Source organism: Cucumis melo, chromosome 8 (assembly GCF_025177605.1).
Source record: "Cucumis melo cultivar AY chromosome 8, USDA_Cmelo_AY_1.0, whole genome shotgun sequence".
NCBI classification, from domain to species: domain Eukaryota; kingdom Viridiplantae; phylum Streptophyta; class Magnoliopsida; order Cucurbitales; family Cucurbitaceae; genus Cucumis; species Cucumis melo.
In genome coordinates this window covers 456,813-472,553 of record NC_066864.1, presented here as the reverse complement: position 1 = coordinate 472,553, position 15,741 = coordinate 456,813, and the positions used below count along the sequence as shown (strand labels likewise).

At 29.7% G+C, this 15,741-nt stretch overlaps 1 protein-coding gene across 1 annotated transcript; it reads right to left on the bottom strand.

Annotated features, from left to right (window-relative positions):
- Window positions 1–4,805: 4,805 nt before the first annotated feature.
- Window positions 4,806–8,238, bottom strand: LOC103484291 (probable WRKY transcription factor 35). Its single transcript, XM_008441298.3, has 3 exons — window positions 7,368–8,238; window positions 6,591–6,731; window positions 4,806–5,772 (listed from the first exon to the last, which is right to left on the bottom strand). Exons 1-3 carry the CDS (start codon window positions 8,096–8,098, stop codon window positions 5,067–5,069), a joined length of 1,578 nt encoding a protein of 525 aa, XP_008439520.1. The 5' UTR covers window positions 8,099–8,238; the 3' UTR covers window positions 4,806–5,066.
- Between the last annotated feature and the right edge of the window lie 7,503 nt (window positions 8,239–15,741).

Below are 15,741 nucleotides of genomic sequence, written 5' to 3'. Positions count from 1 at the left end.
AAAAAACAAAATCTTTTTCTTCCTTTGTTTTTTGTCTGTTTCTTTTATCTCATTGGCCAAAAAAATTAGATGGTGTTAAGTTATATTTAATTATAAATCATTAACATCTAATTTTACATTTACTATATCCTTAAAAGAATTACAACAATAACAATGTGATTAAAGTTAAATACTAAAACCAACTAAAGATTAATTAATTAATTAATTAATTAATTAATTAATTTATTTATTTATTTATGTTTCATATGGCGAAAATATTTATATTCTTCACTGGGCGGGCTGGGCTTTCTTTCAAATCAAAATGTAAAGAATTCCCACTTCCATACGAAAAGCATGAGCCCAATCCCAAACACGCAGAGAATGGGCTTCTGTACTACTGATTGGCCCAATTCAACGCCGGGCCTTTTTCTTGGGGGCCCAAATAATACATACAAGGGCACACAATGAACCCTGTTGACTAGTAAAGGGAGAGGAGGCATTGGTGACCAACATCAATCCCTTTCTCCTCCACTAATAATAATGCACATCTACAGAAACCCTAAACTCCCCAACCTCATTTTTTCATCACTATTATCATTTAGCCCATATGGGGTCCCTCCCCAAAACTGTCTCAATTCTCAAACTCCCATTCCCACTCTCTCTTCCTCTAACACCACTCACTCAACTCTCATTATATCTAACACCTAATTTACGATTTTAACTTTAACGTCTTCATATAAATGTCCGAAACTCGATCGTTTCTTTCTAGTATATCTTTTCGCTCGTATCAATCTTAAGCATGACTTGAATTGGTTAAAGTAATAATTAATATCATGTAATATCGATTAAAAAAATCAAATATGTTTGAATTTTCTAACTCTACCTCGCACATCATTGCTTAGAATGAATAAAAAAATGTGTTTAGATTCTTTTGTTTTCTCGTTTGTCGTTTCATATTTTTCTTATTCTTTATTTCAAAAGAAATATACATTAAATGTGTACTTTTGCAACTATTGCTTGCCTTTTGTTTTTCACTTTTTCTTTATTAGCAAAAAAAAGTAGGAGTGAATTTCAAAGTGTGTTTTGTTCAGTTTTTTGCAACTTGAGGGAAACTTTTGTTTGTGTGCATTATGCTTTCATGAAAGCATATGGGTAAATTAGTAACTAATTATTAATTAGCAGTCAAAATGAGAAGGTTCCCCAATACTTACAGCCGTGTGTGTGTGTGTGTGTGTTTGTTTAATTAAGTTGGTAAATCAAATTCAGGGCTAAAAACTAATTAATTAAACAAAGATTGGTATTATTTAATTTTAATTGAGGTTGATATTGATGAGACTCATTAAAGCCTTGGGTCCCTCAACTTGAATCATATATATTATTATATCCAAAGATAAGATGAAAGTGATTTTAATTATAGATATATTGTCTCAACTAGCAATATAGGCTACATATCCATTTGCCTTTTGACAAATAAACCTGTTCATTTTCAGTGGGGGCTCACCAATTTGAATCTCTTAATCAATTGATGTTTCATGTGCACATATTTAATTATTAGGGTTATAATTATGGAAGTAATTAAAACCTTGTATTTCTTAATTAATTGCTTCATTGACTCTTAATTAATGCCACCCCTTAATGGAAACTGATAAGAAAAACAATTAAAGTATATATGTTTGAAAAATAGTGGGAAAAGTAACTCTTTATTATACAACCACATCCCACATCATTGTTGTTGTAGTAAAATAAATGAAAGATCTAATTAGTATTTGATAAAATAATTAAACTTTTATTTAAAATTCAAACAATGATATCAATAATTTTAAAGATCAAAAGGAAAACGGGGGAAAAAGATTTCCATCTCAGTGCTCTATACATTTTATACCTATTTCAATCAATCTTGTATTTCAATGCCTAAGAGTTAGGGTAGATAATGTAATCTCATATAGAAACTTTAATATTGCTATATATTCAAGTTGGAGGAGTGTTAGGCCTAATACGACATAGGGTACTAAAGGATACTTTTTACACTTTAGTGTGTGTATATATATATATATATATATATATATATATATATATATATCCCATTAATTTGAAGGTTAAAAATATAGTTTTTTTTTCTTTTTTTTTTGGAGAATTTGATGATTAGGGTTAGAGAAAAGGTGCATGGTGTGGCATTAAAAAAGAATTGTGCAATTACAACCAAGCAAAATTCAAAAGGTATAATTGGCATTAAAAAAGAATTGTTCAACAAATTCCCCTTTTCAAAAAAAAAGAAAAAAGTCAATAAAGATTTTAATATATATAAACCCCAATTCAATCTTTTCAAATCATGGGAACAGTCACTCCCATCATCCTACTTGCACACACACACACAGACCCATTTTCATCCAAAACCCATAATGCCTCTAAATCCCATCAATCAACACAAACCAAAACACACAAAGTTAACTTTATTATTATTATTAATAATAATATTGCATTTTTCTTTGAAAAATTCATCATTCTCTTTCTTGGCTTTCGAAGTGACTTTGATTGGAAAAGAGTGAATTTTTTTACTTAGTGTTTGATGGATTTGACTAATCTTAGTGTCACTGTTCCACCCAAAATATATTAATATATAACCTAAAGTTTTTTGTTTTTTCAAAAAAGAAAAAGGGTTAGCTTCAAATGGACCAGAATCATAAGCATACACAGTTACAAATGTTTTTAACAAAAATTATACTTTATATCTGCCAATGATGAAAAGAGGATTTACTTTGAATCCCAAAGCTAAAATAATTTATTATATGCTCCACCTCAAAACACAATTTAAAACCCCTTTTTTTATATAATTTCTTTTTTTACATTTTCTTTCTAGTTTAGCTGAGAAAGAATTTTAATGATTTTGATTAGCCTCTTAAAGTAACTAAAAGTTGTCAACTCACACAGTTATACAGTTAAAAAGGTAGCAGGCCAAACCCAGCATGCCACTTTAGTTATCAAATATCTATAAACCCTCATCAAATTATGTCTTTTGTTTGTGTTATATCATGTCCTACAAAATAATATCAGCTTCCTTCACTTATATTTTAATTAGTCTCAAGATTATTTTCTTATAGCCAAGATCAATGCATTTCAATTCAAAATGATTGGAGCTATGTCATTATTATAAAAGTGATAGGCCGTGAAACTAATGAACACGCGCTTGTAACATATCTTATAAAGTTGCCAAAAATGTGGATATTGCGCTCTAAAAAAATACTATAAAATTGAACCGGTATCATTTGTCTATATAAACATTTAATTTTAACCCTTATATTTAAAGGATGATATATAACTTTAATCAATTAAAACTAATCCACCCAACTTAAATATATATTAAGACTTCCGAAGTCATACCACAGAAGTAGAGAAAAAACCATTCCAAATATATATAGAATTCATATGCATCAACTGATAACTAAGGTAATCCCATATTAGTCAGATAATGCTTTTAGTGAACAATATCTTACCTTCTTTATTGAAATGACCATATGTGAGGGTTTATTTTTATGTTTTAAACTTATTTATGTTTATTGTCGTGATCAAACACATATTACTTTAGATCAAGAAGGCATGATATTATATATCTTACATAAGAGTACTAATTCGAAAAAAGTTCCGTAGTGGTTAGATTACGAGAAATTATAAAGATAATGTATCTACTTATATGAAACTTTTTCTTTTATAGTAATAAAAAGACGTTCGACGGAAATTATTGATAAGATTGTAATCTAAATATTCAAGGGATTATTAAATAAAACTGAAAGCATTCATCTAAGTTTTGCATCAAAATAAGATAAGAACTCGTGACAAAAAGTAGACATTATATAGTACAGTTAAAACTGGCATATATGTGAGGGTCTACAGATTTTAATTTTTCTCGCCCATAGTTTTTTGCTTTTCAAATTGCCTTAAGGTCAAGGTGGAACAATAATGTCATGGGATTTTGTAAAATTTATATAGTATATAGTTAGTGAGGTAGCATATATGTATATATATATATATATATTAGGGTGTGGTCAAATGCAAAAGGAAAAAGACTGAGTAGAGAGAGTATCGACGTGCAAAGCTCATCTTAAATAAATCCGCATGCCCAAAATGAGAAGAGGATTGCAAACATCAGCACACAATGACAACATCACATAAAATGTACTATTGAATAACAAAATACAACGACCTTTATTATTTTAATAAAACTAGTTGTGTGTTATATATATGAACAAAAAGAATTGAAGGTAGTACGGTACAAAATTTGAAGAAGAAAGAAAGGGAAATTATTATTATTATTGTATATGGAAGTAAATAAAAAGAGAAGGAGAAAGGGGAGGAAGGTGAAAAGCATGCTTGGTTTGTCGAACACTCTTTTCCACATCCATTTGATAAGACGAGTGATGAGAGGGGGATTGTTTGGGGTAAAAAAAAACGATAAATAACTTGAATTAATTAAGATGTATGAGGGATGATTATATTAAATATGAAGTGGGAGGAGAAGAGGGGAAGGGGAAAGAGGGGGTGGGCAGTCCCATCATTAAATTACTGAGCTTTCCAATCATGTCTCCGATTCATGTACTTCTTTTCACTGTTCAAACCTTCTGTTCCTCAACTTTCTGTCCCATCTCACTCACAACCTATATTCCCTTTCTTTTCTTTTCTTTTCTTTTTTTTTTTTTTTAATTTTACTTCATATACAATAAATTATCTTCAATTTAATTCGATAAAAGTAGTAATTTTGAGATACTAAATTTAACTGATCTTACCCAAACAATGATCAGAACTAACATTCAACAAATTTCAAGGTATACGTGGAGAGACTGAAATAATATTTTTAACATTTTTTTTTTTTTACTAGTGCATCAAACCAACATATATACCTCACCGATATTAATTAAATCACAAAAATCACAATGTTTTTTTTTTTTCTTTTTTCTTTTTTGGTGGTATTGTAAAAATGCACCCAAATATATATGAATGTTAATAAATATATATGGGGGAGAAAGAGAATTAATAAGTAAAGGAATTACTTGAAGTAAGGAAGTTTTATGAGGGGAATTATATAATGTGTGTGTTTAATAAAAACCTCTGTTGGTAGGAGAACTAGGTGGTGGTTGTTCCTGGTGTGGTGGAGGAGGCCAATCAAAAAGATGATTGAATGGAACGACGTCGTGTAAGCAGGCGGCTGCAGCTGATCCTTTGATTATTTGCTCTAATTTGTGAGGTGGTTGTTGTTGATGTTGTTGTTGTTGTGTAGTAGTAGTGGTATTGAACAAGAGAGTTAATGGGTCTGTTTCTAATTCTTCCAAATCTGCAAAGAAATCATGATCTTCATCAATTAACCCTCCTTCACTAGTACTACTCATCATCAATTCATTCTCAATCATCTCCTCTTCCTTAACATTATTATTATTCTTATTTGATGCTTCTTCATCTGCTGCTGCTGTTGATGATAATAATACCGTCGTCGTGCCATTGTTGTTGTTTTCATGATCTTGGTCTTCTTCTTCTTCTTGAACTTCTTGTTTATTTTTATGATGGAGTAATTTTGAAGAATTGGGTTGTGTTGTAGTAGATGTAGTAGTAGTAGTAGTAGAAGTGTTGTTTTTTGATGAATGCTGAGATGATCTTGAAGAGCCGGCAAGAGCATTTCTTTGAGTTGGCCATGGATGGTTGTGTTCAGATGTGTAAGTAATCACCAACATGTTTGGATCTGTTCTACTTCTCTCCACTTGTTTTCTTGCTGAACATCCTTTTGAGCTGCTGCATCTATAGTACCCCCTGAAATTAAACAAAACAGTACACAATATTATCCCAAATTTCCTCTTCTCAATTAAAACTATTACAATTCCAATATCCGAATACATGTCAACTTAATTATGTACACATTGACTAGTCTTACGGAACAATGCTACAACTATTCAACTCATAAGTTTAGAATTCAAATTAGCTGATAATGGGTTGTTTGCATATGTATTGTAAACATTCTCGTCCTTGAATTCATCTACTTCTAATTTCTTTCAAAATGAGAAATATCTTATTAGCATCTTTGTTTTGAATGGACTAACAAATCTTTTACTAGTTACCCTTTAATTAGTTTTGCAGCTAATTGAAGTGATATTATATATATATATATATATAGGAGTAACAATATATGTGTCTGCTGTTTGTTTCTATATTAATATTATTATTATTCCAAGAGATATGTGTTCTGTATGACTACTTGAGATGATATTGGATTGGGCGATTGCGGTCAAAAAGATGAAACTGATGATCAAAAAGTACTCTACAAACCACACACAAGTGAAGGAAGTGAAATGAATGACCATGAATTATATAAATGTAATTCCCAAAGAAACAGAAAGGCTTCGAAAACCATATAAATTTAACAGTGGATATAGAGGGAAAAAAGAAGGATTAAAACAAGCTAGCTAGGGTAATAAACTTAATAATTTGAAGAGTACAATTAACTTGGTATATGTGCAACATAAGATGATCACCATGATCAGGTGCAACCCAAAAAGCAAAAATTGTGGAAATTAAAAACAGAATAAGAAATGAGAATATTCATAAAATGAAAAGGAATGAAAAGGGATTACCTAGGATATGGAGAACCTTTAATGGGTTTCTGACCATATTTCCTCCAAGCCCAAAGATCAGAAGGAATCACTTCCCCATTTGGTCTACTACTGGCAGCAACTGGAGCTGGAACACAAACCACCTTCCTTGCTTGACTCTTCCTATAACACAACAACATACACAAATAATTATATATGCTTTTCATTTTCTCGCCAAAAAATATATATATGTATATAAATATATACAATAATTAATTATTCCCCCTCTCATCAATAACCACTTTTCCCCCATAGCCCTATTTCTTTTCTTTTCTTTTCTTTTTTTTTTTTTGTTGGGGAGGGGGGGTTGTGTGATTTGTTCAAGGGAGAATAATTGAAGAAGCAACTGAAAAAGACAAGAGCATCAACAAATACACACCACAGTTATCAATTCTCTCAGGTGGGTTTTACAACACCATACCCTCACACTAACAAAAAAGAAAAGTTGGGTTTGATAACAACTATACAATGAAAGGGAAAACCTCTGTAGCAATTTCCCCCCCACCTTTTCAGCTTTGATAATTACAAGCCCCCTCTCTAAATTTCCCAATCAAGAACAACTATATTATATGTACACAAATAATCCCTCAATTCCAAACTCTACAACCAATCTAAATCAAACCCTTTTTATTTTTATTTTTTTGAGATAAAAAATATATATATAAAAAAAAAACCCTTAAACTAACAAACTAATAATAAACCCTATAATTTAGATAAATTCTTATGCAATAATAAGACAAAACTAAGTTGCTGAATTACCTTCGCTTGATACCGGGGGGGTTCCGGGGAGAAGAGATGTGAAGGGCGGCAGAGGTATTATTATTATTATTATTATTATTTTGATCATGATGATGAAGAAAATGATGAAGGTGATGATCAGGATGCAGTGGAGTAGTCGTAGTGGTAGGAGAATGATTTGAAATTAAGAAATTAGAAGGAGGTGGGGAATTATTAGTAAGTGAAGAAATGGTTTGGAATTTGTTGGATGAAGGAGAGATCTGAAGCATTCGTGAGAATAAATTGGAATTACAAGGGCTGCTTTTCATAACTTCGTGATGATCTTCATGATCTTGATGAGCAGCAGCAGCAGTAGTAGTAGCAGCAGAAGCAGAAATTCCATTGAAAAAAGCATTAATATTAGTATTATTATCCACCAGCTGATGATGATGATGTTGATGAAGATGATGATCAAGTACTGAAGGAGCAACAACACTGCAAAATGGATCTCCAAAACTGTATTGGTGATGATGATGATGATCTTGATGATCTTGTAGTTGCAGCAATTGTGATGAAGAAGAATAATAGAAAGAGGTGGAATCTTGAAGATGATGATCAGCTAGTATTTCAGTCTTGCAATTAGAAGAAGAAGAAGAAGTAGTAGTAGTAGTAGTAGAGCTTCTTGTTGTTGTTGTTGTTGATCTTCCTCTTACAATATCAGTCAAATCACCTACTTCTTGATCATAATTCTCCATCTCAAACAACAACAACATAATAAAGTTAATCACTACCCCCAACCCTTCCTCTCAATATTCTAAACTTTATAACAACACAAAAATTTAGATTTTTTTTTTTTAGAAAAAAAAAAACCCCTTTTTTCCTTTTGATGGGGTTCTTTCTTCCTTCTATATAAGTCGTAGTGTCATCAAATAAACTAACAAATATTGGGAATGAGAGAAAGAGAAAAGAGAAATATTAGAAAGAGAAAGTCGCTGACTTTTTAAACACAAATTAAATATATATAACTTATAACTCTCTATTCTTTATATATATTCTATTTTCTACTTCTACTTCTACATAGAGGATTGTGAAATTAAATGGATTTTTAATTATAATATCTTTTTCATCTTTTTTACTTTTTATTTCAATCGTCAAATTAAATTTACCTCTATTGGAAGTAAAAGCATGTCGTTATTCGATTACAAAAAAGGGCATTGACTTAATAGTCAAATTTTTGTACTTTTTAATTATTGGGAGTGATTAATTACTTCATCATCTTAATTCATTCTTCCCCTTTATATTTTTAATTGATCTCTCCCTTTACACGCAAAGGGTTAATTAAAGTTGAGACTTTTCAGCAAAAAAAGGAAAAAAGAAAAAAAAAAGGATTCTCATTTTATTTTGTTTATAACAAAAGTGATATCTTGTGGTGACAAACACACATAAAGATCACAAAAGAAAAAAAAAAATCCAAAATACACAACGATAATCTTTAATTATATAATGGTTCGTGTTTGTGTGTGTGTTTTTTTAAGTCCTAATTTATTGGGTAGCAAATTTGTTCTATTTAAAAAAAAAAAAAAATTGTTAATGAGTTTTAAATAAGCAACAACTATTTTCTATATTTGATTTTATTATGAATTCTAACAAAAGTAATGGTTGTACTACCAGAAAAAAGAATATATGAATTAATTGTGATATTTTAACTTTCATAATAGTTGATTTCAAATATAACAAAATGGGTCAACTTATTTATACCTATAGTAAAATTCTATAATAATCAACAATTGGTTGATAAATATGTAGACATTTACTATGGTTTATTGTATGCTAGCAATAAATATATCTATCAACATTAATTACAAGTAAATATATTTTAACAATTTGTGATTTAAAACAAGTACCCAAACTAAAAACTTTCTAAGTTAAATATTTGGAATACTTTTCAAACATTAATGAAATAGAGTTACACTTGGATGGAACACAATGGTGGCTAATCTTTAAATACATTGCCATTGCCATAGATCATATGGTGTGTAACATGAATAATATCCCTAAAAAATAGAAACATAGACATTCAAAATAAAGGTCCAAAACGTACAATTATTATTGTACCAAAGTCATGGGGAGAAATGTTGTATACCATTAACTTGATCGATAATGTAGTGATCAAATACAAGAAAAATAGTTGGCTGGGGATCCACCCAAAGTCAAAAATGGGGTTGAAGGTGAGAGTATTGTTGTACAAATTACTGTATCCTTTTGCACTTATAACTATTTTTAGTAGCCTCACTTTAATTTCCCACTACCCCCTCCTCACACATATATCTTTTAATTATTTGTTCATCTTTATAAGATCACACATACACCCAATTAAGTTGTCAATTAAGGACTTAATCTTCATATTCCTACTTGTTTGAATATTATTTTTGGTTAGTTAAAAGGTTATAAAACATTTTTATTCGTCCTTAAAACAAACATTCATAAGTTTAGTTTTCAATGTTTTTTTTTTTTTTTTTTAAGGATTTTAATTACCATAATTAAATATATGATAAGAAGCTAAAATGTGTCAACGAGGAATAAGTAAACCCTAATTTTAGTGGGAAGGAGTAATGTAAAGTAAAATGTCGGGTAGATTAAGGACAAAAAAAAAAAAAAAAGTAATAGTAATTAAGAGAAAGTAAGTTATGGAATGAAGAAATAGAAGAAAAGTGATTAGGGTTGGTTCTTAGTTGTAAAAGGGTGAGACAAGATTTTGGCTTTGTTAAGGTCTAAAAAAAAGGTGCTTTTTCTTTTAAAAGGGTGCATCATATATTGAATTTTATTTTTGAAAAGTAAACAGTAAATCATACATTTATGAGGGGTTTTTGGATTATAATTAATATAGAAGAGGTAAATACTTTTAATTTTCTTTTTGGGGGAGGAGAGAATGAAAAATTCAAAATGGCAATCATCAATTACGGAATCACACACACCACAACTTCATCTTCATCTCATCTCATCTCATCTATTGTGTTGATGAGACATTTTGAGAATCTCTCTGCTTCAACAGAGAGAACACATAAACGGAAAGAAATAAAAGAAAGAAGCTTTTTGTTTATTTATTTATATTGTTTTGTATTGCAATATTCTTTTCTAATAATTTTCGGACAAACTATTGATCTTCTTCCCTTTCCTATTTGATTTTGTCCACATGATTCTGACACACACAATTTTAATTTTTTATATATTTTACATCAATTATTTATATATACTACTTTAATATAATATTATACATGATGAATATATAATAACCTATTATTATTTGATAACTATATGCAAAAAAAAAAAAAAAAAAAAAACTTCTACTTAATTCGTTCCCTTATAATAAAATTGAAATTTGAATTCCAAACAACCAACACTTGATTGTCCTTATATTCCCCCAAGCTCCGTTATGTCCTTTTGTAACCCAACTCAATGTTTTGATTTTGGACGACATTTCTTTCAACAAAAAGGAAGGGATATCCCTCCACTTCCCATTACTACTACCACTGCTGCTGCTCCCAGCAGCCCTACAACAATATTGTTTCTGTTTTGGTTTTCTTTTATCTATCTCTTGTTTATTGACATACCAATATATAATCTATAATTTGAATACTATCTCTCAAAATCGATTTGTTTTGGAACGATATAAGCGGACTTTATTTACATAGAAACACAGTTGCCTTACACACGTTGTAACATGACAAAGTGCGAGAGACAACTAAGAAGAGAACAAAAAGGGAGGGAGAAGTGGGATTCTTCTATCTTAACAAAAGAATTTATGAAGGGGTTTTTGTATTCAGAAACCCTACCATATTGGCCATGTGATGCAACCCTCTTTCACATTAATTTAATTAATAATCATATCCCTTCTCCCCCATTATTATTTTAAAAATTCCCTACTCATAAATTAATAATCATAATTTTAAAAAAACCCCCCTTTGTAAAAAAATTAATAAATTGCCAACTTTCTCCGCTAATTATTGGCATCACGATTGGATTACATTTATTTTTATTTCTTAAAATAAGAAATTAGAAGAAATTTTATATAATAAACAAGCCTAGCTACAACCTCATCAACTTGTTTGTTATTACTTAATTTCCTCATACCATTGCTGGTTTGTGACACATGTCCACTACCTTTTTATTACACATCGACCATATTATATATCTATCTATCTATATATATATATATATATATATATAGATAGATAGATAGATAGATAGATAGATAGATAGATAGAGAGAGAGAGAGAGAGAGAGAGAGAGAGAGAGAGAGAGAGAGAGAGAGAGAGAGAGAGAGAGATAATTAACAATACATTATTTTGAATAAGGAAATGGAGTACTTTACACGCTATGAAATATTATTTTCTTACGTGGGATGATGGAGTTATCTGATAGGTCCATAAATCAAAGAAGAAAAATCTGCTTTACAACTTTTCGTGAATAAAATAAAAATATTAAAAATTGAGATCTTTGATGTTTATTAATTAGTTCAATTAAATAAATTAAAATAGTTTGGAAGAATTTTGTCTGTATATGGGCTATAACTAGTCTAAAACATTTAAATACAATAATTTAAGTGGAAAGTAGGGGTCCAATTTTACATTAATAATTATTAAAAGGAAAAAAAAAAACTATATCTGATTGATTCTTTGTGTAACAACTTTAATTAGGATGTGATAATATATGATTCTTCCATTAATTGAACAACTGTTGAAATACAGTTGTTTTTCATTGGAAATTATATCTTTGCCAGAACACAAAAACTCACTCTCCACAAATTAATTCTCACAATTTCACTTTTAAAATTATCAAATTTTGTGGATTAGTAGATGCATATAATACACTATTTTCAAGAAAAGAACTACGCTGTGTTCAATTTAAAACTATATATTACATATCCACATTACATAACAACGTTTTCTTTTTTTTTTTTTTTAATAATTTATTGGTTCTATGAGCGAGAATGGAAATTGGGAGATTTAGATACAATGATTCAGTGATATCTATAATCATTTGATTATTTTACACTACGTTTTCGACTTTAATGTCTAAAGATGTTTTCAGAATTAATGTCGTGTTTTAATAAAATTAAGATAAATAGTTTTTCAGGTAATGATCTGTATGTTTATAGATGAAAATCATAACATGAATATAGGAATTTGTTTAGTTCATATATGTATTTTTTAAGAGATTAACCAAATCCACATCGCTATTATTAATACTATATGGAATTGAAGCAGGCAAGAAGAACACAAAGTACCATTGTCCAAATCCGACCAAATTCAATGGAGTAGATTTACATATAAATAGATATATAGAGATGTTGATTGAATACGATTGTCACCGCACTTCATATGTTAATTTCTTTATGTTATGTTATGATCAAATGAATTAGGCAACAAAATAAAGGATCAACTGTTTGGTGAAACTTAGTTACAGTGACATTTGTTCTCTTATAAAGTTTGATTTTAGGCTCTAATTAATATTTTGGGAAAGCAACTAAAATCATGGAAGTTGTTTTATTATCATACGTGATATTATTGATTGTTAGTTTTTGATGTTTAAATGAATTAGAAACCATATATCAATTGTTAATGATCGTAACTTAATTTGAGGTTATTTAGAAAAAGATGTATAGATCAATGAGGCTTCAGATCATTTGTGTAATTTATCCCATCATATTTCGTAGGTTGCAAGACATATTGGGGGTGTTGATCTTTTTTCAACGGTTAGATATTTAAACTTTGTTAAACATTAATTAATATATAACTTAATATTTCTTCAAGTTGAATTATATTTTGTTATGGAGATTTGGTTGTGGGTGAATTCTTCAAAAGAATTTATTGTGCTCCTTTCGAGAAGGGTACGTGTGAGATAATAAGATGATGAACGTAAAAGGTTGAATTATTATTAGAACTATCTTTAATAATTAATTTGATTGAGTTGGTTAATTAAATTCATCTTTAAGGAATAAGATATGTCTGTCTCATTTCAAAGCAAATAAATAAGTGTTTGATAAAAGAATATGTTTAGTTGAAAAAACAAAACAACGAATTATTATGTTTATATGTTTTAATATTTCATGTTTTTATCCTTTTATATGTGTAAAAGAATAGCATATGTGTGGTGTGATATTGATGTTGAGAAACTTAGCAAAGGATTTCAAAACAAATGTTGATCAGAAACCATGTGTATGATTTTGATCAAGTAGGAATTTTCTTAAAGAAAAATGGCACATGTGCCTAAATCAAGGCTGGCTAGCTAGTACTCAAAAGGGTGTATTTAATTAGATTGATGTTAGACAATAATTATAGCCATTAAATTGGTGTTGTAAATGTAATTAATTGAACTAACTAATTAAATTAAATTGAAAATGGGGCATGGGGGGAGGGGGGAGGGGTAATCATAATGTTTTAATTTCTTTTTATACATAAAAGCTGGGGGGGGGGGGGGGGGGGGGGGGGGGGCTAATTAACCACTTTAGAGGGGCATAAACATATGTTTCTAATCAACACCTAAGTTTGTCAACTCAAAGCTCAAGTTAATCTTAGGCAACAAAATGGTTTTGTTTGGCCAAACATTAAATTGGTGATAACCTATTTTCTTGTCTTCTTCACTTTTATGCTACCCTTCACCCTTTCTTTATTACCAACATCACAATTTTGTCTACCACCCATATATATATATATATATATCTTTCTCCAATTTTACATCACCAACAATGGAGAGCTATAGTAGGCTACTAACTTGTATTGGAGATCCTTTTTTTGCATGCCATATTACTATTAAGTGTCATTAGAATAAAATGGTTTCTTTGATTATGTGTTATATTTACTCCTACAACAATTCTTTTACAAACACAATACGAGAAACGTACATAAATGAAGTTGTTCATCAATGAAAAGGTATATAATCCAATGTAATTGGTAAATAGTTTTAGATTAATTTAGACATTGTTTTGAAGAAATAAGTAAATGAGCAGTACTATATTCATTGCTCCAAATCATGTTTTAATGCAAATGAATTTTGCAATAATCGAACACATAATGTTGTGTTCTTTATAAGATTCTATTTACAAGGAAACATCTTCAACCATTCTTTAGCAATTTTCATTCATATTATATATGAAAGTTTTGGACTTTGGTGGCGTAGCGTAGGTAGGCTATAACCATAGGCATGACCCAACTTGTCTTTTGGCTAAGCACAATAACCCTCAAAAGGTCCCAATTTTGGTGAGAAATTATCACATGGCCTCATTTTCAACTTATATCTCTTTAGCAATATGTTTGGTCAACCCAAACCCAAAAGACAAATAAATAAATTAGGTAAATCAACACCGTTAATTGAATTGAAGAGAATAGAATAGAATAGAGGAAGATATAATGCATGGCCTTATCAATATATGAACAAAACCCCAAAGTTCTCTATTTACAAATGATCAAAACATGTTTTGTTGGGTTGAATGAACCATTTGGGTAGAAGATCATAGTGTTATAGATTCAATAGGGTGGAGACAAGTGCCATTAGAGGCCAACCCATATATTGAAGCATTTCCTCCAAGCTAGCTAAGCCAGCTTCCTTCAATTTTGGCTTTAACTTTTGCTTTTGCATTATTTTAAACCCCACCTATATAGAATAAGGGTATATATATATATATATATATTATATATATATAATATACAAACATAGATATATATATGATGTTTCATTTGTGCTTCTCTTTTGTTTGGCATGACTGCCTTTATAGTTCTTTTGCTTTTTGCATGATATAGGGATTGATGCAAAGTATGGTGTTTCTTGATGTTGACAAACCTCTAATTCCCTTTCCTTTTTCTCTTACCTTCAATATTGGTTGGTTTTCATTTCATTTCTCATCTTTAGTAGGTTTATTCTTTTCTTTTTTTTTCTTTTTTATACTCTACGTTCAAAACTTATCGAAAGAAATGCAATAGATTAAAAGTAATAAGAAAAAGGGAACCCCATTTGATTATGTTTGTTATTACTTATCTGTGTGTAATAGACGGCGGATCTTCACCTCCAAATGTATAATCAAGATGATCAATAATCAAACTAAGAAATGAAGGTGTTCAATCTTATAACGTGAATCCACTATCGTTATCTTTAAAGTTAGCATGAGAAATTATTTACTATTATCTTTACCATTATTGTTAATATAGAATTAAACGTCAATACTAATAATAAGGTAACAAATTCGTAATTTTAAGTAAGCGTGATAAAAAATATAATTATCTAATTATATTTGAAATTAAGACACATCACATTGATCTGTTAATAAAATCTCACGTCACCTTTTATAATAAAAGAGTAAATGTGGCCAAAGAAACGGGACAACCTAAAGTACATAAGATTGCAAACGAATAAAAGAGTT